This window comes from Camelina sativa, chromosome 13 (assembly GCF_030686135.1).
Source record: "Camelina sativa cultivar CO46 ecotype springtype chromosome 13, ASM3068613v1".
NCBI lineage: Eukaryota > Viridiplantae > Streptophyta > Magnoliopsida > Brassicales > Brassicaceae > Camelina > Camelina sativa.
Window position 1 is genome coordinate 5,249,442 of NC_141892.1, and position 20,160 is coordinate 5,269,601.

At 40.8% G+C, this 20,160-nt stretch overlaps 5 protein-coding genes across 6 annotated transcripts; 4 read left to right on the top strand and 1 right to left on the bottom strand.

Annotated features, from left to right (window-relative positions):
* The first annotated feature begins 619 nt into the window (after nt 1–619).
* Nucleotides 620–2,930, top strand: LOC104735353 (ADP/ATP translocase 2, mitochondrial). The gene is made up of 4 exons (XM_010455126.3): nt 620–782; nt 1,314–1,810; nt 1,887–2,258; nt 2,371–2,930. Exons 2-4 carry the CDS (start codon nt 1,322–1,324, stop codon nt 2,692–2,694), a joined length of 1,185 nt encoding a protein of 394 aa, XP_010453428.1. The 5' UTR covers nt 620–782; nt 1,314–1,321; the 3' UTR covers nt 2,695–2,930.
* A 479-nt stretch (nt 2,931–3,409) lies between these two features.
* Nucleotides 3,410–6,583, top strand: LOC104735354 (hydroxyproline O-arabinosyltransferase 3). Its single transcript, XM_087480528.1, has 9 exons — nt 3,410–3,823; nt 4,090–4,601; nt 4,687–4,754; nt 4,833–5,034; nt 5,170–5,267; nt 5,372–5,441; nt 5,582–5,653; nt 5,938–6,051; nt 6,355–6,583. The coding sequence occupies exons 2-9, from the start codon at nt 4,209–4,211 to the stop codon at nt 6,415–6,417; spliced, it is 1,080 nt and encodes a 359-aa protein (XP_087336654.1). The 5' UTR covers nt 3,410–3,823; nt 4,090–4,208; the 3' UTR covers nt 6,418–6,583.
* Nucleotides 6,584–6,936: 353 nt separating this feature from the next.
* LOC104735356 (large ribosomal subunit protein uL10c) lies at nt 6,937–7,726 on the top strand. The gene has a single exon (XM_010455129.3). It carries the CDS (start codon nt 6,937–6,939, stop codon nt 7,597–7,599), a length of 663 nt encoding a protein of 220 aa, XP_010453431.1. The 3' UTR covers nt 7,600–7,726.
* On the bottom strand, nt 7,603–10,358 carry LOC104705604 (leucine aminopeptidase). Its single transcript, XM_010421634.3, has 4 exons — nt 9,188–10,358; nt 8,798–9,031; nt 8,395–8,721; nt 7,603–8,075 (listed from the first exon to the last, which is right to left on the bottom strand). The coding sequence occupies exons 1-4, from the start codon at nt 10,181–10,183 to the stop codon at nt 7,782–7,784; spliced, it is 1,851 nt and encodes a 616-aa protein (XP_010419936.2). The 5' UTR covers nt 10,184–10,358; the 3' UTR covers nt 7,603–7,781.
* A 580-nt stretch (nt 10,359–10,938) lies between these two features.
* LOC104705603 (E3 ubiquitin-protein ligase KEG) lies at nt 10,939–20,155 on the top strand. 2 transcript variants are annotated; one of them, XM_010455130.2, is made up of 16 exons: nt 10,939–12,026; nt 12,855–13,208; nt 13,289–13,519; nt 13,697–13,822; nt 13,922–14,258; nt 14,415–14,572; nt 14,911–15,068; nt 15,404–15,525; nt 15,794–15,928; nt 16,571–16,695; nt 16,902–17,006; nt 17,085–17,318; nt 17,439–17,772; nt 17,858–18,046; nt 18,180–18,485; nt 18,596–20,155. In XM_010455130.2, exons 1-16 carry the CDS (start codon nt 11,287–11,289, stop codon nt 19,814–19,816), a joined length of 4,875 nt encoding a protein of 1,624 aa, XP_010453432.2. In that variant the 5' UTR covers nt 10,939–11,286; the 3' UTR covers nt 19,817–20,155. The 2 variants fall into 2 exon arrangements, with proteins under 2 accessions (XP_010453432.2, XP_087336655.1); XM_087480529.1 differs by having other exon boundaries at nt 15,407–15,525.
* The last annotated feature ends 5 nt before the right edge of the window (nt 20,156–20,160 follow it).

Here is a 20,160-nt window from a genome sequence, read left to right on the forward strand (position 1 = left end):
TAAAAAAAGAAAAAGGTGGAGAGATGAATGAGAAATGTCTCCTTCTAGAACAATTAAGACACTACATTTGTCATCATCACTTGATTGGTTGACAAACTAAAAAATAATTAAATTATTAAATTAAATTAAAATATTATTATTGAATTTTTTTTGACACCTAATGGTAATCGATGAATATGCCCTAATAGAAACTACGGGGTATAATTTTGTACAATGCGTCGATCATAGCGGACTGCATACGCCAGGCCAGAGTCTATAATTTGACGCCGCTGGTGGACTGAGCTTGTTGTGTTTTCACGTTATTATTAATCAACTTTGACCCAATTATAAATGAGTATTTTTTTTTAATTAAAGAAATGCTTAAAATTTCATCATGGATTCATGGTTGACTACCAAAAATCGCAAATAAAATAAATAAATGTTTCCTGATTTTAGGCGCCAAAAAAGCTGGCAAGATCGAAGGGCCATTACTCAGTTTATACCTTTCCTTAAACCAAGTTATTTCCTTTAGTAATCACAATCAACGGCTCACAATCATTCTGTATTCCACTCTCGATGATCTAACGGTTTTAGAGCTTCAGAACGCATATTAAAGGAGCGTTACACCTGGTTTCTATCTAGTGCGACCCTATTTTTCGTGAAGGGCAATAGAAAGACTCGCCTCTTCGCCACACAAAACGCAAATTCTCTGCTTCGTCTTCTTCGCTCTCACCACACCCTATATAAGTAAGGGCGAAGAATCTCGCTCCCTCTGTTTCGCTTTGCCATCGATTTTTTCTTAGGTAATTGTTGGTTACCTCTCGCTTTAAAATCTCGTTGTTTCTCTCTGTTTCTTCATTTGCTTTTTTTTTTATTGATCTGTTTCACAGTCTATTATCAAACAAGGTAAAAAAATGATATTAGCGTCTCGTGTTGTATCGACGATCCGATGGTTTCCATGCGTAATTCTTGATTTAGTTTGAACGTAGATCGCGTGCTGAGTGTGAATGTTTCGATACGATAGATCTGCTTGTGGAATCATAGGAAATGATTTGGCTCTGTTGCTTATATTCCCACCATTTTGTTACTAATGTATGGATCTATTGTGCGGACCTCGTTGACGGTTATATATGAGATTGATGTTGCTTATATGAGATTGATGTTGTTACTTACTAGATTTCATTTACATTATAAGCTGAACCGTGTTTGTATTAGTTTCCCCATCAAGCCTTTTTTATTGGTTACGTTTTGTGGTGGATTAGTGTTGTTGCTGCAGTTTACAGCATAATCCATGTCTTAATAGTTTCATTAATGTTTGTTTACTTTTTTTGTAGAGGTCAAAATGGTTGAACAGACTCAGCACCCCACGATTCTGCAGAAGGCTTCTTCTGGCCAATTTTTGCGTTCTAGTGTTTCTCAGGATGTTCAGGGTTATGCTTCCGCGTTTCAGAGCCCTGCTACATACCAAAGGCGAGCATCATACGGAAACTACTCGAATGCTGCGTTTCAATATCCTCTTGCGGCCGCATCTCGGATTGCAACTACCACTTCTCCTGTGTTCGTCCAAGCTCCAGGAGAGAAAGGGTTCACTAACTTTGCTATTGATTTCTTGATGGGTGGTGTTTCTGCTGCTGTCTCGAAGACCGCTGCTGCTCCCATTGAGCGTGTCAAGCTTTTGATTCAAAACCAGGATGAGATGCTCAAGGCTGGCAGGCTCTCTCAGCCTTACAAGGGTATTGGTGACTGTTTCGGCAGGACAATTAAGGATGAGGGCTTTGGTTCGTTGTGGAGAGGAAACACTGCTAACGTTATCCGTTACTTCCCCACTCAGGTTGGTTAAGCTTCACTTCTTTGCTTTAAAAAAAATGTCCAGTTCGATTATATCTGATCTATCTCTCACTTGCTAGGCCTTGAACTTTGCATTCAAAGATTACTTCAAGAGGCTTTTCAACTTCAAGAAAGACAAGGATGGCTACTGGAAGTGGTTTGCTGGTAACTTGGCATCTGGAGGTGCTGCTGGTGCCTCATCCCTTCTCTTTGTGTACTCTCTTGACTATGCACGTACCCGTCTTGCCAATGACTCTAAGTCTGCCAAGAAAGGAGGTGAAAGGCAGTTCAATGGTCTTGTTGATGTCTACAAGAAGACCCTCAGGTCGGATGGTATTGCTGGACTTTACCGTGGATTCAACATCTCCTGTGCTGGTATTATTGTCTACCGTGGTCTCTACTTTGGACTGTACGACTCTGTGAAGCCTGTTCTTCTCACTGGAGACATGCAGGTTCGTTTGAGCAGTTTTACATATATAAAGTGAAATCTTAAGAAATAATTAAGGGATCATGGCTTGTTTGATTCTAATGTTGATTTATCTCTTTCATCGCTGGACATTTCAGGACAGCTTCTTCGCTAGTTTTGCTCTTGGATGGCTCATCACCAATGGAGCGGGTCTTGCATCCTACCCGATTGACACGGTCCGAAGAAGAATGATGATGACATCAGGTGAAGCAGTGAAGTACAAGAGTTCGATGGATGCCTTCCAACAGATCCTGAAGAACGAAGGAGCCAAGTCACTGTTCAAGGGTGCTGGTGCCAACATCCTGCGTGCTATTGCAGGTGCTGGTGTGCTTGCTGGCTACGACAAGCTTCAGTTAATCGTCTTCGGCAAGAAGTACGGATCTGGAGGTGCCTCAGTTACTAAATCCCCTAGTCACTTATAAAGCTTCGGCTTTCTTTTTCTATTATTCTTGCAGTTTCAGACTTGAGAAAGAAAAGATATTGATGAAATATTTTCCCATTAAATTAGAGAGGAGCGAGGGGAAATTTATCTTACGGCGATAATTTTTTTTGTTATATGGAATAATTTTTTTTTTGGGAGGGAGATTTAACTCCTTCGAACCACAAAATACGATGTTACCGTTCTGTAGCTTACTAATGCATATTCGTTGTTCTATTATTAGTAGTCTCTCGTGAACATTATTGATAGAGATGTAGAAAAAAACGCCGAAGTAAGGCAAATCAGAGTTATTGAATAAAGAAAATGGGAAAGAGAAATGTAAGACGTGGAAGTTACCCATCACGATAAGTTCATTCAACCAACTCAAAAATGTGTCAGTAACGTATACTTTTGAGTGGCTTGCGCGTAAAACTGACAGCTACGATCAGATTCTCGGGAGCTCGATAGCGAGGAGCACGTTTCCAAAAGTAAGAAAAACCTCAAAATATGAAGATAAATGTAGAAAGAAATAGGTCGTAAAATCAAATCAAACTGAAGGTCGGAAAACCAAAACCACACACAAGTTGTATTGGCCATCTGTAAGTCATATTTGCCAATCCATACCATTGGTATGTTACAAGCTGTCAAGCCATGTGATCAATAACCATATTTTGGGGAATATTCTTATCATTTACAACGGCCACTACACTAACACAACCATTCGTACAAGTACATAAATGATTCCAACGACAGTAAATTCCCAAATTAAATATTTTGGCACTAATAATAAGTGTGTTAATTCGTTGGCAAATTAGAGATTCACGTAATCAATTTCCAAAAACGTGTTATGCACACACTAGCACTTCCTGAAGAACCTTTTTGTTTGGTTTTTGTAGTTTTCCTCTATAATTTATAAACTAGTATTTTTTGCAAAGCCATCGGCATAATTTCTATTGGCACCGCACGATCCTCCTAACACCATTTGTCAAATCAGATTTGTGGACATGTGTTTTCTTAATTCGTTAATGACGCATCGTTAGTCTTAGTCAACCCCACTTCGCATTAATTATTCCTCCTCCACATCTCTTATTCTTCTCCGGCGACACTCCTAATTCCTTCTCCACGAAGAATCTGTAAGCTTTCAAAATTCTTAATTTTTATTTGTGGGTTTCTCCTTCTTCAGATCTTTTACTTTTTTTTCTCGAATCTCAAACTCTCTATCCCTTATAACTGATCTGTTGATTTGACTCGAAATCGATGCAACTTTAGCCAATTTGATCGGTTAATTCTCATAAAGTCGACACATTTTTGACGGCTTGGTTCTCAATTTTGCAAAGTTGCATCAGCTTAGGCTCGTCACGATTCGTTTTTTTTTTAAAATCATCACCTTTGGTTGCAGGAATGAATTTGTGAGCTTTACTGCTATGAATCTATGCTGCTACGCTTGAAGGCAGTAGTATAGTGGAATCACCATTGCGCTTGCTTTGTAATTTAGTGTTTTGATTTGAGAATATACAAATGGGGAAAGCGTCGGGCTTGCTTCTGTGCTTGTTGGGTTTTGGGTTCTTTGTTGTGACATATAATCTTCTGACACTTATAGTTCACAATAGATCTGGTGTGAGTAATTCATATGGGACTCCACTTGTTGATGATCCTGTTGTTCAGATGCCTCTAAACATTAGAAAGGCCAAGACTTCTCCAGCACCTTTTCATGTTGCTCTAACCGCCACAGATGCACCTTATAATAAGTGGCAGTGTCGTATTATGTATTATTGGTATCAGCAGAAGAAAGCTCTTCCTGGTTCTGGTATGGGAGGCTTCACACGCATTTTGCACTCGGGTAACTCCGATAACTTGATGGATGAAATACCCACTTTTGTGGTTGATCCTCTTCCCCCAGGTCTTGATCGGGTATGCCTTTTTATTTATTAATTCCCACTTGGTCTCAGTTTTGTTGATGGTTTTATCACTGAATCACTTGTGATCATGCATGTAGGGGTATGTTGTCTTGAATAGACCTTGGGCATTCGTGCAATGGCTTGAAAGAGCTACCATCAAGGAAGAGTAAGTCCTGTCTCCCTCTTTTTCAACAAAACACATTCTACTGTTTGCTAAGTCTCATGCATTTAAATGTCGGTGCAGTTATGTGCTCATGGCAGAGCCTGATCATATATTTGTTAACCCCCTACCCAATTTGGCTGTTGGAGGATTCCCAGCAGCGTTTCCTTTTTTCTATATTACTCCTGAAAAGTACGAACACATTGTCAGAAAGTATTATCCAGTGGGGATGGGCCCGGTAACAAATATTGATCCCATTGGAAACTCTCCTGTTATTATAAGCAAGGTGAGATTCTTTATGCTAAAATCTTTGTATGTGGTTATTTCTGTCTCACACATTTGACTTGGGCATCAAAGATCTCTAGAGGTCGTATGTTGTTTCTCCTGCTTATGCTTTAAACTTGATGTTGACATGCATCAGGAATCACTTGAAAAGATCGCTCCTACATGGATGAATATCTCGCTGACAATGAAAAATGATCCAGAAACTGATAAGGCATTTGGATGGGTGCTAGAAATGTTAGCACTGAAAACCAAGTCTTTATTCATAAATTGGCTCTCCATCTTTTGAATCCCATCATTGTTAAGTGACATCTTTATTCTTCTCTTGTCTGTTTGATAAGGTACGGTTATGCAATTGCCTCTGCTTTGCATGGGGTGCGGCACATACTTCGGAAGGATTTCATGCTTCAGGTAGGAATCGGGCTTGCGCTGATTACTGCAGTGATATTCGTTTCCACGTCAAACTTGTTCTTGTTTACTTTCTCTTTGTAAAAGTTACAAAAGTTTTTTCTTTGCTCCGTATTCCTAAGTGCTCTCACCATATCTTTCAGCCTCCATGGGATTTGTCTACCAAGGGGAAGTTTATCATCCATTACACTTATGGATGCGATTACAACATGAAGGTGAGTTCTGTTTGACATTTCTTGGAAGATAAATTTGAAAACAGATTTACATCTGGATCAGTCAATTGTTTCAAGTATCCCCACATTAATTATGAAATCTTTTGGTCATTCGTTTTTGCTTAGTTTATTTAAGTTTTCTTTGCTAGATACTTGTGACACTACTAAGTATGCAATGTCTTTAAATTAGGACGTTTCAGTGATCTCCCATCAGAACTCCGTGTTAGAACACTTATATCAGTTTCATTTGTATTAAACTTACTACACTACCTGACTGTTAAATATAGGGTGAGCTGACATATGGCAAAATAGGAGAGTGGCGATTCGATAAGAGATCACATTTGCGGGGTCCTCCTCCGAGGAACATGTCCATGCCGCCTCGCGGTGTTCCAGAAAGTGTGGTATGTTATATATTTACCACTCTAATCTGATCCTATTCAGTAAGGTCCATACAAACATAGCTCATAGGGGAAAACTTATTCACATCATGTTCATTGGTTTTTAGTGGGAATCCGAGACTATTATTAGGAACTTCAGACACAAAGGCTCAATTAAGTTTGTCAATTTGAAATGGTTTTACTTCCCGGGAAGATGATATGCATAAGTCTGTTAGTATATCTTTAGGAATCACAGTTTTACTTGTGGTCAATTGTTGACAAGAAGTGTGAGAGCGAGAACCCTAATTGTGTTTGTGGTGGGTGCAGGTGACGCTTGTGAAGATGGTGAATGAAGCTACTTCTAATATCCCAAATTGGGACACTCTCTAACTTTCACATTCACAAAACAGAAACTATAGGGACGAATCCATACATCAATATTTTTTTTGCCAACAGAGATTTTATTTTCTCCGTTTTTACTTCTTTTATATGTGTTCTTGTTTTCTTTTATCAACTCTCTCGAGTAGTAAATTATGAAATTCTCGGTTTCAGACAACACATGCTCCAATGATCTCTAGTTACAGAGTAAAACATTTTATTTTGGGTTCTAGTTATTGATTAAAAATTAACAGTGGATAATGTTGGGATCTCATAATGTTGTCTGTTCTTCAGAACCAGTCTAAAGAGAAATGAGTTCAATTAGACGGAGTTAATAGTTCCGTCTATATTAACCTACGAATTTTATCATTTAATAAATAAGAAAAAAAATAATAAAACAAAAAATTTTTGCTGAGTGGATTGTGTTAGTTGGTTTGGTCATCTCTCTATCTTCTCCCTCCACACACAGAAGCAGCAGCACAGTCTCCTTCTTCCTCGTCTCATCCATCTTCTGAGCAAAGCAAAAAAAAAATGGAAGTGGCTCTTCTCTCCTTCTCGTCTTCGCTGTCTCCTCTCTGCCACCAGCGAATCTCAACCGTAACACCCAAAACCTCGAATTCCCCAAACTACCCTCGCCTCCCGGTCATCAGATCCGCCGTGTCTCGTAACAAAAAGGAAGAGACAGTCGAAGCGGTCAAGTCCCATCTCGAGAATTGCCATCTCCTCGCCGCCATCAACTACAAAGGCCTCACCGTCAAGCAGTTTCAAGACCTCCGTAGAACTCTCCCCGACACCACGAAGCTCATCGTCGCGAAGAACACTTTGGTCTTTAAGGCCATTGAAGGCACCAAATGGGAAGCTCTCAAGCCTTGTATGAAAGGCATGAACGCTTGGCTTTTCGTTCAGACTGATGAAATCCCTTCCGCCATCAAACCCTACCGGAGCTTCCAGAAGGAACGCAAGCTTGAAGACAATGACTTTGCTGGTGCCGTCTTCGAAGGTAAGTTCTACGCTCCTGACAATTTCAAAGTTCTCGAGACCATGCCCACTCGTGCTGAGGTCTACGCCAAGCTGCTCGGCGCTCTGCAATCTCCGGCCATTAATCTCGTCTCTACTTTACAAGCACCGGCGATTGAGGTGATCATGGTGCTTAAGGCTTATATCAAAAAGTTGGAGGATGAGAGCAATGCATAATAGTTATTATAAGTAAGCTTGTACTAATCTTTTGGAGAATGTAATGTATCAACAAGGCAAGGCACATTCATTTTGTTTATGACTCAGAAGCACGAATTGTTATTACAGTCACTGGGTTTTATTGAAATGTTGTTGTTTTTTTTTGGACTGCTATCTCAAGCTAATAACAAAGAGGGTCTTGTTTAGATGTACTTAGAGAGGATTGACTCAACCACTCCCTGAGCTATGGGGTGGTAAGTTTCTCGAGCTTCTGCAAACACCTGCTTCGCCAGTTGCTTCTCTTCTGTTCCACCAGTTTGTGCCAGAGCAGTGAAGAGAGGACGCAGGTACTTCATCCTTCCTACCGCTTTTAGAGCTTTCTCCACTTCCCCATGGTACTCTCTGCACTTTGATGCGATTGCAAGTTGCAGAAACGACACTTTCACTTCGTAATCCTTTGATTCTGCTAGTCTGTACCGCTTGTCCAAGGCCATAACCTGAATCACCCAATAAGCAAACATGTGTTAGTCATCGGTTTTTGGAACCTGATTCCCAATTCTTCCTTTATAGATCTTGCATTCTCGATTACATACAAGACAACAAGATTACTAAATCTTTAGAAAGAATAGTTGAAGAGATCTTTCCACAACCATTGACTAGCCTAACACTAATGTAAGAGTAATTATTGAGTCTAGCTGACTGTTAATTAGGCCTTTATCTCTTCCTTATGAAAGCTTATCAGTTCGTTTAACCTAAGTCTAACACACCTAACAACTCTCCGTTATCTTAGAGGAAGAAAAGAAGTGTAAAAAGTACCTGAGAAGGTTCACATGACTTAGGAAGATTCTCCAAGTACAACTCCCATTCCTGTCCGTTCCACTCAGCAACCTCATCCTCACTTGGCATCCTTCCTTCCTTAAACTCTTTTGCCAGGGATATGATTTTTGTGTAAATGGTTGAGACTGGTTCATATGCATCTTCTGGTATACCAACTCCCTCAGTCCACAGCTGTAGGTTGATCTCTTTCTCTATGCCAGGGATGTTTGCTTTCAGGAACTCAAGAAATGTATTGGTATCGATGGACTTGAACTTAAAAGTAGCAATGTATTTCTTGAGGAATTCATCAAAAGCAGTCCTTCCAATCTGAAAGTTTTTCAGTAAATAAGTGACCACGCTTGTAAAGATTACATAAGAAAGCAGAGGTGGCAATTCAACTAACCTGACGTTCAATTCGCAGGACAAATTGGAATCCTTTTTCATAGGGAACCTGAGAATATACATCATCTGGATCAACACCTTCTTGGTTGTTCCACAGCTTAGTGCACTCCAAATTGTCTTTAAACCGTTCCATTTCATCCGTCAAACCCCTCCAACCAATGCCCATGTTCAAAGTAGCTATATCTGCGCCTTGGACAACCTCCACAATTCTCCTCTCTGCGTAAGTTGTGAATCCCTATTGCCATGAACATCATAAATAAGCTTTTTCCAATCAACAATGCAGACTCTAAAATCAGACACACACAGTTACACACCCTAAGCACAGGACAATTTTTTCTACCCTGAAGCATAACTACTTGGGAGAATTTAAAAGAGCTAATCAAGAAAATACCTCATTCAACCAGAAATGTTCATTGTTGATGTTGGTGATCAAATTCCCAGTCCAGCTATGTGCAAGCTCGTGAGCTACAACTTGAGCCCCAGAGGAGTCTCCTTTGATCACAGTAGGCGTCAGGAAAACCATTCTTGGATTCTCCATCCCTCCATAAGGAAAACTCGGAGGAAGCACCAGTAAGTCAAATCTCTCCCACTCGTAATCTCCAAACAGCATCTCCCCTTGCTTGATCATATCCTCAGTCCCTGCAAACTCCAGTGCCGCCGCATCTAGAAGCTCAACGGCAGCAGACTCTGTGTATACCCGAGTCCTAGGTCCAACTTCCCTGAACCCTAACTCACCTACGGCGAACGCAAAAAGATAAGGCGGAATAGGCTGTTCCATAGCAAACTCTTCCACGACTCTATCCTCACCAGACCACAGTGACGATCCCAGTGACCCCGCCTCGAGATGTTTAGCCTCCTCAGGAACCGGAAGCCTACGGCGGACGTGGCGAGCTGACATGACGGCAGATAACGAATTTGGTATGTTCATAACGACGTCGTAGCGGATCCTCGCGGCGGGAGTGTCCTGGCATGGGAAAATGGATCTGGCGTGAATGGCTTGACACTGAGTGTAGACATAAGGGTGAGATTTGGAGAAGGTCTGAAGCGGAGATAGCCACTGGAGAGCTGAAGCGGAAGGCGAAGTGGAGTAGACGATTAGCACTGAAGACTGACCGGAAAGGACAACGACTACTTGGGTGCCTCGAATTGGATCGGGTGTGGCGGAGACGCGGTAAGGAAGAGGGGCGAGAGTGAGAGGATCGAGAACCGTGTCGATGGAAATGGAGCGAGTATCAAGAGAGAGTTCGCCGGAGAAGGCGGAGGAGAGAGTGAGGAGAGCGGAGCCATGGATGATGGAGGAGTTGAAATCGAGGTAGAGAGAGAGGGAGACATGCGTGGTGAGAGGATGAGAAGAATCGGTGAATGAGTGTGGATCAATGGGTGCCATGGGCTGAGTGCAAAAAAAGAGCTTTGGATTAACAGGACGCAGCTTAGGGTTTGAGGGAAAAGGGGCAGTTAGAGAGGTGGAGAAGACGAGAGAGTATAAAGCGGGAGAACAAAAAAATAAAAAAAATAAAAATCAAGAATTGTTTACTTTAAGTAAAAAAATAATTATATTTTGGGAATAATTTGGTTAATGGAGAATATCATTTAGAGCATAAAGTTGAAACCGTAAACAGCGATTAAATATGCTAAACCCAAAAGTTAGATGAAACAAAACCACTTAAACCATGATGACGATCTGACATTGCTGGTGTTAACCAATATCGCTATTTTGGGCTTAGAGCCCTGTATTTGTGGGCTTTAAACGGGGTCATCTTCTTTGTATCTGTGTCGAAATCTAATGTCGATGCTGACGACAAAAAAGGTGATGAAGGAAACATTAATGTGAAATCATAGAAAGAACTTGTATGTCCCAAAAATGCTAATCTCGGTCAAAGGATGTTCACATTGTTATGTTACGACTTACGAGATAACATATTCTACTTAGTTGAGTTCATTGTTATGCATAGATTTGTTTTCTTGTTGGGCCAGTTAGCCATTTAAGTTCTTATGGTTTAGTGCTGTTGGTTGACGAATACTTTTGTGAAGAAGAGTCAGAGAACGGGTTCGTGCTCAACTGCTTACGGCACCAATCAACCAACCCGTCAAAACCGACGAACCAGACCCAAATTATATATTATTAAAACAAAAAAAAACAATAACCAAAAAAAAAAAAATGTTAAATAAAAATAAAAATGATCCTATAAAACCCTGAAGAAGAACCTTTTTCACATTTTCTTACAATTTTTTTTTTTTTCTTTGCTCGTGTCTGATTTTCTCAGCCAATTTTGATCTAACTCTCTCCATGGATCTGTTCTTCTGGTCTTGATCTGGATCGACTTTAATTAAAGACTTTCTTCTTTTTTTTTTTTCCTGCCCCCACCGATATGTTCTGAAAGGGGAACGAACTCTCAAATTGATTTTGGCCTTTCACTCCTTGTTTACTCATCTTCTGATCTCGCGACCTAAATTTAGGGCTTTCTCTTTTTTTTTTTTGGGAGCTCTCAAATGGTTGGGAGAGTGAAGGTGCCTTGTTGTTCCGTGTGCCACACGCGGTATAACGAAGACGAGAGAGTTCCTCTATTGCTTCAATGCGGCCATGGCTTCTGCAAAGATTGTCTTTCCAAGATGTTCTCTACTTCTTCCGACACTACCCTCACTTGTCCCCGCTGCCGCCACGTGTCTGTTGTTGGCAACTCTGTCCAGGGCTTGCGCAAGAACTACGCTATGCTTGCCCTCATCCACGCCGCTTCCGGCGGCGCTAACTTCGATTGCGATTACACAGACGACGAGGATGAAGACGACGAGGACGATGGAAGCGATGACGATAGAGCTCGTTCCTCCCGCGGGTTCCATGCCTCCAGCTCGATTAATAGCTCATGTGGTCCAGTGATCGAGGTTGGAGCTCACCCGGAGATGAAGCTGGGTAGGCAGATTGGGGAAGAGAGCGGTGGTGGTTTTGGAGGTGTTGAGATGTGGGATGCCACTGTTGCAGGCGGCGGTGGGAGGTGTAAGCACCGTGTGGCGGTGAAAAAGATGACTTTGACGGAGGATATGGATGTAGATTGGATGCAGGGACAGCTTGAGAGCTTGCGGAGAGCGTCCATGTGGTGTAGGAATGTTTGTACTTTCCATGGGGTTGTGAAGATGGAGGGATCTCTTTGTCTTTTGATGGACAGGTGTTATGGGTCTGTTCAGTCTGAGATGCAACGCAATGAAGGCAGGCTCACTTTGGAGCAGATTTTAAGGTTCCTCTTTGCCTTCTCTTTCTTTGCCTAGTCTCTGCCTTTTTACTGTCATCATTTTGTGCTTAAAGTATCGAACTTTGATTGCCTGATTCACAATTGGAAACTACTGGAGTAAGCCCGAAATTGCTGTTAGAAATATATAGGAAGTGCGCAGATTTTAGTGAAAAAGGCAACTAAAACCTGGTGTCATTTTCGAAAGAATCTGCTAAGATAGCTTTACATTTGTATGTTCTGGTGCCGAGTACTCTGATTCTCTTAAGCGAGGAGACAACTTGAAGTAGTTGTCATATCTCTTTGTCATTACCAGCTGCAGCCACGTTTCTTTTTGTCCTAGTCCTTACCTTTTTAGTAGTGGAAGCCTTGAGTCTTATTGTTGGAAGATATCTTCGTGGTGGAATCATATGCGGATTATACTTTTGTTAGGTTTCAAAAATGGGCTGTTCTTTTGTTAAGTTTTGTTGGCAATTGGTATGTTCCCCGTGTCCAGTGATTTTTGAAAGAACTAACATATCAAATTGTGTGAATTGTTGTATCTTGAAATATCAAACGACGCTTCATCTAAAGATGCACCTTATCTTGTTTTCTTGGTTCTAATACTACCTCCAATTTATTTGTTTGACTTTCCCCCCATTTTCTGTTTTAATTTGTATAGCGTCTAGGGGACTGTTAAATTGAATGCACTAATGAGTAAATGAGTATTTTGTATTATCCACTTCATATCGTGCTCATTTTGTTTTTAAGTTTTCAACTTAGAATATTCCTTCAGTGACCAACATATGTCTTATTCCATTGCTCTTGTTGTGATGTTAAAATTTATACCAAATGTAGATATGGGGCTGATGTTGCTCGAGGGGTTGCAGAACTCCATGCAGCAGGTGTTATATGTATGAATATAAAACCGTCCAATCTTCTTTTAGATGCAAGTGGCAATGCTGTGGTTTCTGATTATGGGCTCGCTCCCATCCTAAAGAAGCCAACATGCCAGAAAACTCGACCAGAGTATGATTCCTCGAAGCTCACTCTATACGCGGACTGTGTAACACTCAGTCCACACTACACTGCACCAGAGGCTTGGGGGCCAGTAAAAAAACTTTTTTGGGAGGATGCAAGTGGTGTATCTCCAGAGTCGGATGCATGGAGTTTTGGTTGTACGTTAGTAGAGATGTGCACTGGATCCACTCCGTATGTGAAGCCTCTTCCTACTGGATATTTCATTTGTGTTTTGAGTCCGCCATTGTGCTAACTATCACTTAATTTTACAGGTGGGATGGTCTTAGTAGAGAAGAAATTTTTCAAGCTGTTGTGAAAGCCCGAAAAGTACCACCACAATATGAACGCATAGTGGGTGTGGGAATTCCTCGAGAACTATGGAAAATGATTGGTGAATGTCTTCAGTTTAAACCGTCGAAAAGACCAACTTTTAATGCCATGCTTGCTACATTTCTTCGTCATCTACAAGAGATACCACGTAGCCCTTCAGCAAGCCCTGATAAGTAAGATTTTTTAGTCTCTAAGATTTATTTATTTTATTGTCTCCCTGTTTTCATTGCTTCCAAAGAAGACCCTTTCACTTGTGTTAAAAAGTAATTTAGCAGCAACAACTTAGATTGTTTGTGTCGTCATGCCTATCGTCTTTCGCCTAACAATTTTATGAACCATGTATGATGTAGTGGGATTACCAAAATATGTGAAGTAAACATTGTAGAAGCAACTCGCCCTACTAACATAGGGGTCTTTCAGGATAACCCTAACAACCTACATCGGGTTGTTTTGGAAGGAGACTTTGAGGGTGTAAGGTTGGTATCTGCTAGGAATTTTAGTCATTCCTTTCGATTCTGACTAGCTATGAACAACCTGTTCTCAAATAACATTTGTTTGGTTTTGTTTTGGAATAGAAATATACTAGCGAAGGCTGCAGCTGGAGGCGGTGGAAGCTCTGTGCGATCTCTATTAGAGGCGCAAAACGCTGATGGTCAATCTGCTCTTCACTTGGCTTGCAGACGTGGCAGTGCTGAACTTGTGGAGGCTATATTGGAGTATGGGGAGGCGAATGTAGATATTGTGGACAAAGACGGGGATCCTCCTCTTGTCTTTGCTTTAGCAGCTGGGTCTCCACAATGTGTTCATGTTCTCATAAAAAAGGGGGCTAACGTTAGGTCCAGACTGCGAGAAGGATCTGGCCCATCTGTAGCTCATGTGTGTTCTTACCATGGCCAACCTGACTGTATGCGTGTAAGTCTCTACTCCCGAGGAAGCTATCAGTCATTTTAAAGCTTTTACCACAGGATCACAAATCTTCCACTTATGTGAAGTATATCAGATGTGATGCAAGACTTATATCTATTATCATGTTAATAATTACTTTCTGCTTGTTGATACTATTAATAGGAATTGATGGTAGCTGGAGCTGATCCAAATGCAGTGGATGATGAAGGTGAAACTGTGCTTCATCGAGCTATTGCCAAGAAATACACAGATTGTGCCATTGTTATATTGGAAAATGGGGGCTCTAGATCAATGGCTGTTTCAAATGCTAAGTGCCTGACGTAAGTGCAGACCTGAATTCTTTCTATACTAGGTAGAAGGCACCATAAGATCTGGCACTGATAGGGCCCTTTTAAAGCCAGTTCTATTTGGTTTTGTTTCATAGTTCTGATACTCCTATTCTGCATCTATGTAAGAGCTTATCTTGATTAGTTGCATTGTATGTGCTTAGACATGCCTGTTATGTTAACCTATTTGGATAAGTCATAATGACCTTAAAGGTGATTTATATGTGATATTATTCATGGTTCTTTTCTTTCTTAGGAAAACATATTTCATTTGTAAATCTATGTTTCTGTTGTTTATGCTATAGATCTTTATACATTTATGTTTGTTTCAGGCCGCTACATATGTGTGTAGCAACATGGAATGTTGCTGTTATCAAAAGATGGGTGGAAGTTTCCAGTCCAGAAGAAATTTCTCAGGCAATTAATATCCCAAGTCCAGTTGGCACTGCGCTGTGTATGGCTGCTTCTATAAAGAAAGATCATGAAAAGGGTAATAATGAAACTAAGTACCTTTTTTGAGTAAATTGTTTCATTGAAGTATGACTATATCCATATCCATATCCTCTATTCTCGTCCTGTGAATTGTTGCAATGGCAAATTTAGCGAATAACATCTGACCTTTTATGAGGACTTCTACAAATCTTTTATTTGTTAGATAGAATGATTACTATCATATCTATAAGATAAGAATTGTTTGAAGCACATTTCCAATGATTTTTTATGTAGAAATTTATAAGATCAGTCACATGTTGAAATTGTTTGGATGTTATGTCTTTGTTCGTTTTATCATATAAATCAGTTTACTTAGCATGTATACTGCTGCAGAAGGTAGAGAGCTGGTTCAGATATTGCTTGCAGCTGGGGCAGATCCGACTGCGCAAGATACTCAGCATGGGCGAACAGCATTACATACTGCTGCTATGGCTAACAATGTGGAACTTGCGAGAGTAAGTTGTATTCCTACCAAATAACGTATTAACGTTGATCTTTTAAAGAGAAAGAATAGTATGATAGTTATGCTGTTATGGAGCACCATACACTTAAATGCAAGAGTTGAATGCTTTGCCTATCGAAGAAGTACAATATTATATGGTGTAAATCGAAAATTATAGTGGTTGTTATTGAGAGAAAAGAACGAAGACTAGTGTGCCAAGTATCTTTTGTGTTGATAGAGTTACATACATTTTACTTATATCAGTCATTATAATTTGATAGGTCATTCTAGATGCTGGTGTGAATGCGAACATCCGCAATGTTCACAATACAATTCCTCTTCATATGGCTTTGGCCAGAGGCGCGAACTCTTGTGTTAGCCTACTTTTGGAGTCTGGTTCCGACTGCAATATACAGGTAATATTGCAGGTCTCCTAGGTTTAGTGTTTGTTATCGATACTCTCCTTTATTGCCAAGACTATATTTCTTTTCTATCGTGGAGCCATTGTGTATTGAAAACTCGTAGTGCTAAGTTTAACATATCCTAAGGCTAGAAATTTGTCAATCTATATAGATTTTTTACTTGTATTTCTTTCTTTGTTTGGTTTCTTACTTGAAATTTGTTAATCTGAACCTTCATATGGTCCTGCATAATGATGATCAGCTAGTTAAATATACAGTCATTAACGTATGTTTTGTATATATATATACTAGCTTTATTCTTTTGTCATGAAGAGGCTAAACTTAATGATATGCTATTGCTCGAGTCTCTAGTCAATCTGGACGAAAATGTTGACTTATTGATATAAATACGACTGGTTCTATTGTTTCTTATTGTTGTGGTAATAGAAAATAAGTTTGTTTTAGTTTACAATCATCACTTCTTTCGTCTTTGTTAACTAATGTTTGATAGAAATATTATGGCTCAGAATATATATTTTTTGCATCAGCAGTGGCAAAGCTTTGTGCATCTAATGTATGTAGGTTTCACATTGGTTCAGTCAGAGCTGGCTTCCAAGATGTGCTGTTTTTACTTATCTTCTATTTTCATTATTATAGGATGATGAAGGAGACAACGCATTCCATATAGCAGCAGATGCAGCAAAGATGATACGTGAAAACCTTGATTGGTTAATTGTGATGCTTAGAAGTCCTGATGCTGCCGTGGCCGTCAGAAACCACAGGCAAGCACTAATTTGATGCTACTACAAATATTATATATTGAAACATAGGTGTATATTCATTACACTGCGGTAATGTTAGTTTCCTGTCCGGGGTTGTAAAATCCACTCATACAAAATTTACTTTAGAAGCTAGCGTTTTGAATTGTCATTGCCCTTTTCTTCCTGTGATCATACTTTATATAATTTGTATAAATATTGAATAACAGTGGCAAGACAGTACGTGACTTTTTAGAAGCCCTTCCAAGAGAATGGATTTCGGAGGATCTGATGGAGGCACTATTAAAAAGGGGAGTTCATTTATCACCTACAATGTGAGGACATCTTCTTAAATCTTTCTGCTGATATGCACCTTTTTTCTCATTTATCTTACGCTGATTTTAAATCCTCAGCTATGAGGTAGGGGATTGGGTGAAGTTCAAGAGAGGCATAACAACACCCTTACATGGATGGCAAGGTGCTAAGCCTAAGAGTGTTGGGTTTGTGCAAACCATTCTCGAGAAGGAGGACATGATTGTCGCATTTTGTTCTGGGGAAGCTCGTGTATTGGCAAATGAAGTTATTAAGCTGATTCCGTTGGACAGGGGCCAGCATGTAAGACTCAGAGCAGATGTCAAAGAGCCAAGGTTTGTTAGTACTCTCCGTGTAGAAATTATGACAAGTTGGAGCCGTAGCTGTTAGAAATTATGGTGTAATTTATATACCAAAGTCATAACCATATATGGTGTTCATTGATTCTGTTTTAGGTTTGGTTGGCGTGGCCAATCACGTGATAGTGTCGGTACTGTTTTATGTGTTGACGAGGATGGGATCTTACGAGTTGGGTTTCCTGGAGCATCTCGAGGCTGGAAAGCTGATCCTGCCGAAATGGAACGTGTGGAAGAGTTCAAAGTCGGGGATTGGGTCCGTATCCGTCAGAATCTGACCTCAGCAAAACATGGTTTTGGATCTGTTGTCCCAGGGAGTATGGGGATTGTTTATTGTGTAAGGCCAGATAGCAGCCTCCTTGTGGAGTTAAGTTATCTTCCAAATCCCTGGCATTGTGAACCCGAGGAAGTTGAACCTGTTGCTCCCTTTAGGGTAATATATTATTTTGTAAATTTCTTACAGACAGTTCATACTTTCATATCAGAAGTTCAACCCAACAGTTTTCTTAATAATATAGATTGGTGATCGGGTGTGCGTAAAGCGGTCAGTTGCGGAACCTCGATATGCTTGGGGTGGGGAGACCCATCACAGTGTTGGCAAAATTAGTGAGATAGAGAATGATGGTCTCCTTATAATTGAAATCCCGAACCGACCTATTCCGTGGCAGGCAGATCCTTCGGACATGGAAAAGATTGATGATTTCAAGGTAAAGCTGGTTTTCTTCGGGAGTCACAAGGATGAGGATATTTGATTGTCTTTTCTTAAAATGCATCTCAGTTAGATGTGCAGCTTCTCAAGAGCTTTGATTCTTTTAACACTTAGCTTTGTACCACGAGCAGGTTGGCGACTGGGTCAGAGTGAAGGCTTCTGTGTCTTCCCCGAAATATGGATGGGAAGACATTACTCGAAACAGTATTGGCGTTATGCACAGCTTAGACGAAGATGGTGATGTGGGTATAGCTTTCTGTTTCAGGAGCAAGCCTTTTTCATGTTCTGTGACAGATGTTGAAAAGGTTGTACCCTTTCATGTGGGAGAAGAGATTCATATGAATCCATCTATTACCCAACCACGACTTGGATGGTCAAATGAGACTCCAGCGACTATTGGTAAAATAATGAGAATAGACATGGATGGGACTCTGAGTGTAAGTTTCTGAAATGGATAATTTCCCCTGGATTGATTGGGCTCTCCTTAGTTTTTGTTTTCAGCATTCATTTTAATATCGAGGGTTGGATTGTTTTTGTTCTCCTGTAGGCACAGGTGACTGGTAGACAGACATTGTGGAGAGTCTCACCTGGAGATGCAGAGCTGCTCTCAGGTTTTGAAGTCGGTGATTGGGTGCGCTCAAAGCCAAGCCTGGGAAACAGACCAAGCTATGATTGGTTTAGTGTAGGAAGGGAGAGTATTGCTGTTGTTCATAGCATACAGGAAACAGGTTACTTAGAGTTGGCTTGTTGTTTCCGGAAAGGAAGATGGAGTACTCACTACACAGATTTAGAGAAGATTCCAGCTCTCAAAGTTGGCCAGTTTGTTCATTTCCAAAAGGGCTTAACAGAACCAAGATGGGGTTGGAGAGGAGCCAAGCCCGAGTCACGAGGCATCATAACCACTGTTCATGCTGATGGAGAGGTAAGGGTTGCTTTCTTCGGATTGCCTGGGTTGTGGAGAGGAGATCCAGCAGACTTGGAAGTGGAACCTATGTTTGAGGTTGGAGAATGGGTAAAACTTAGAGAAGGTGCTCCTAGTTGGAAATCCGCTGGACCAGGAAGTGTTGGTGTAGTGCATGGAGTAGGATATGAGGGAGACGAATGGGATGGTACGACTTCCGTTTCGTTTTGTGGCGAGCAAGAAAGATGGGCGGGCTCCTCTTCGCACCTAGAGAAAGCAAAGAAGCTTGTGGTCGGACAAAAAACTAGGGTCAAACTGGCAGTGAAACAGCCTAGGTTTGGGTGGTCAGGTCATAGCCATGGGAGTATAGGAACCATAGCAGCCATTGATGCGGATGGTAAGCTACGGATATACACACCAGCCGGTTCTAAAACGTGGATGCTTGACCCATCGGAAGTGGAAACCATAGAAGAAGAAGAGCTCAGGATTGGGGACTGGGTTAAAGTTAAGGCGAGCATCACAACACCCACTTACCAGTGGGGAGAGGTCAACCCTTCTAGCATAGGGGTGGTTCACAGAATGGAGGATGGAGACTTATGGGTATCTTTCTGTTTCCTAGACAGGCTATGGCTATGCAAAGCCGGGGAACTGGAACGTATAAGACCATTCAGAATTGGAGACCGGGTTAAGATAAAGGATGGACTGGTTACACCTCGGTGGGGTTGGGGAATGGAGACCCATGCAAGTAAAGGACATGTTGTGGGAGTGGATGCAAATGGGAAACTGAGAATAAAATTTCTGTGGAGAGAAGGGCGGCCATGGATTGGTGATCCTGCAGATATCGTTCTAGATGAAACTTCTGGCTAAATCTCCCAATGTATGATTATGTTTTGAATCTGGAAGATTGGTCATTAGGCGATGCATGAGGCTGCTCTGTCCATTATAAGACATAAAGCTCACAAAGCCCTTGTGCCAACAGGTCCGGTAATCTATATCTTATCTATCTCTCATGATGATTTATTAATATTTTTGTTAATAAAGTTAAACTATAGAGTGGTAGGAGATATTTAGGGTGTATCATCAGTATTATGTCTAGACACAACTTTCAAATCTCAGGTCTCTTTTTGTTTATATGTTTTTCTCTTGTATAAAATAATGAATCGCATGTACGGACAGCTTTCTTTAGTATTAACAAGTCTTTTTGAATGAGC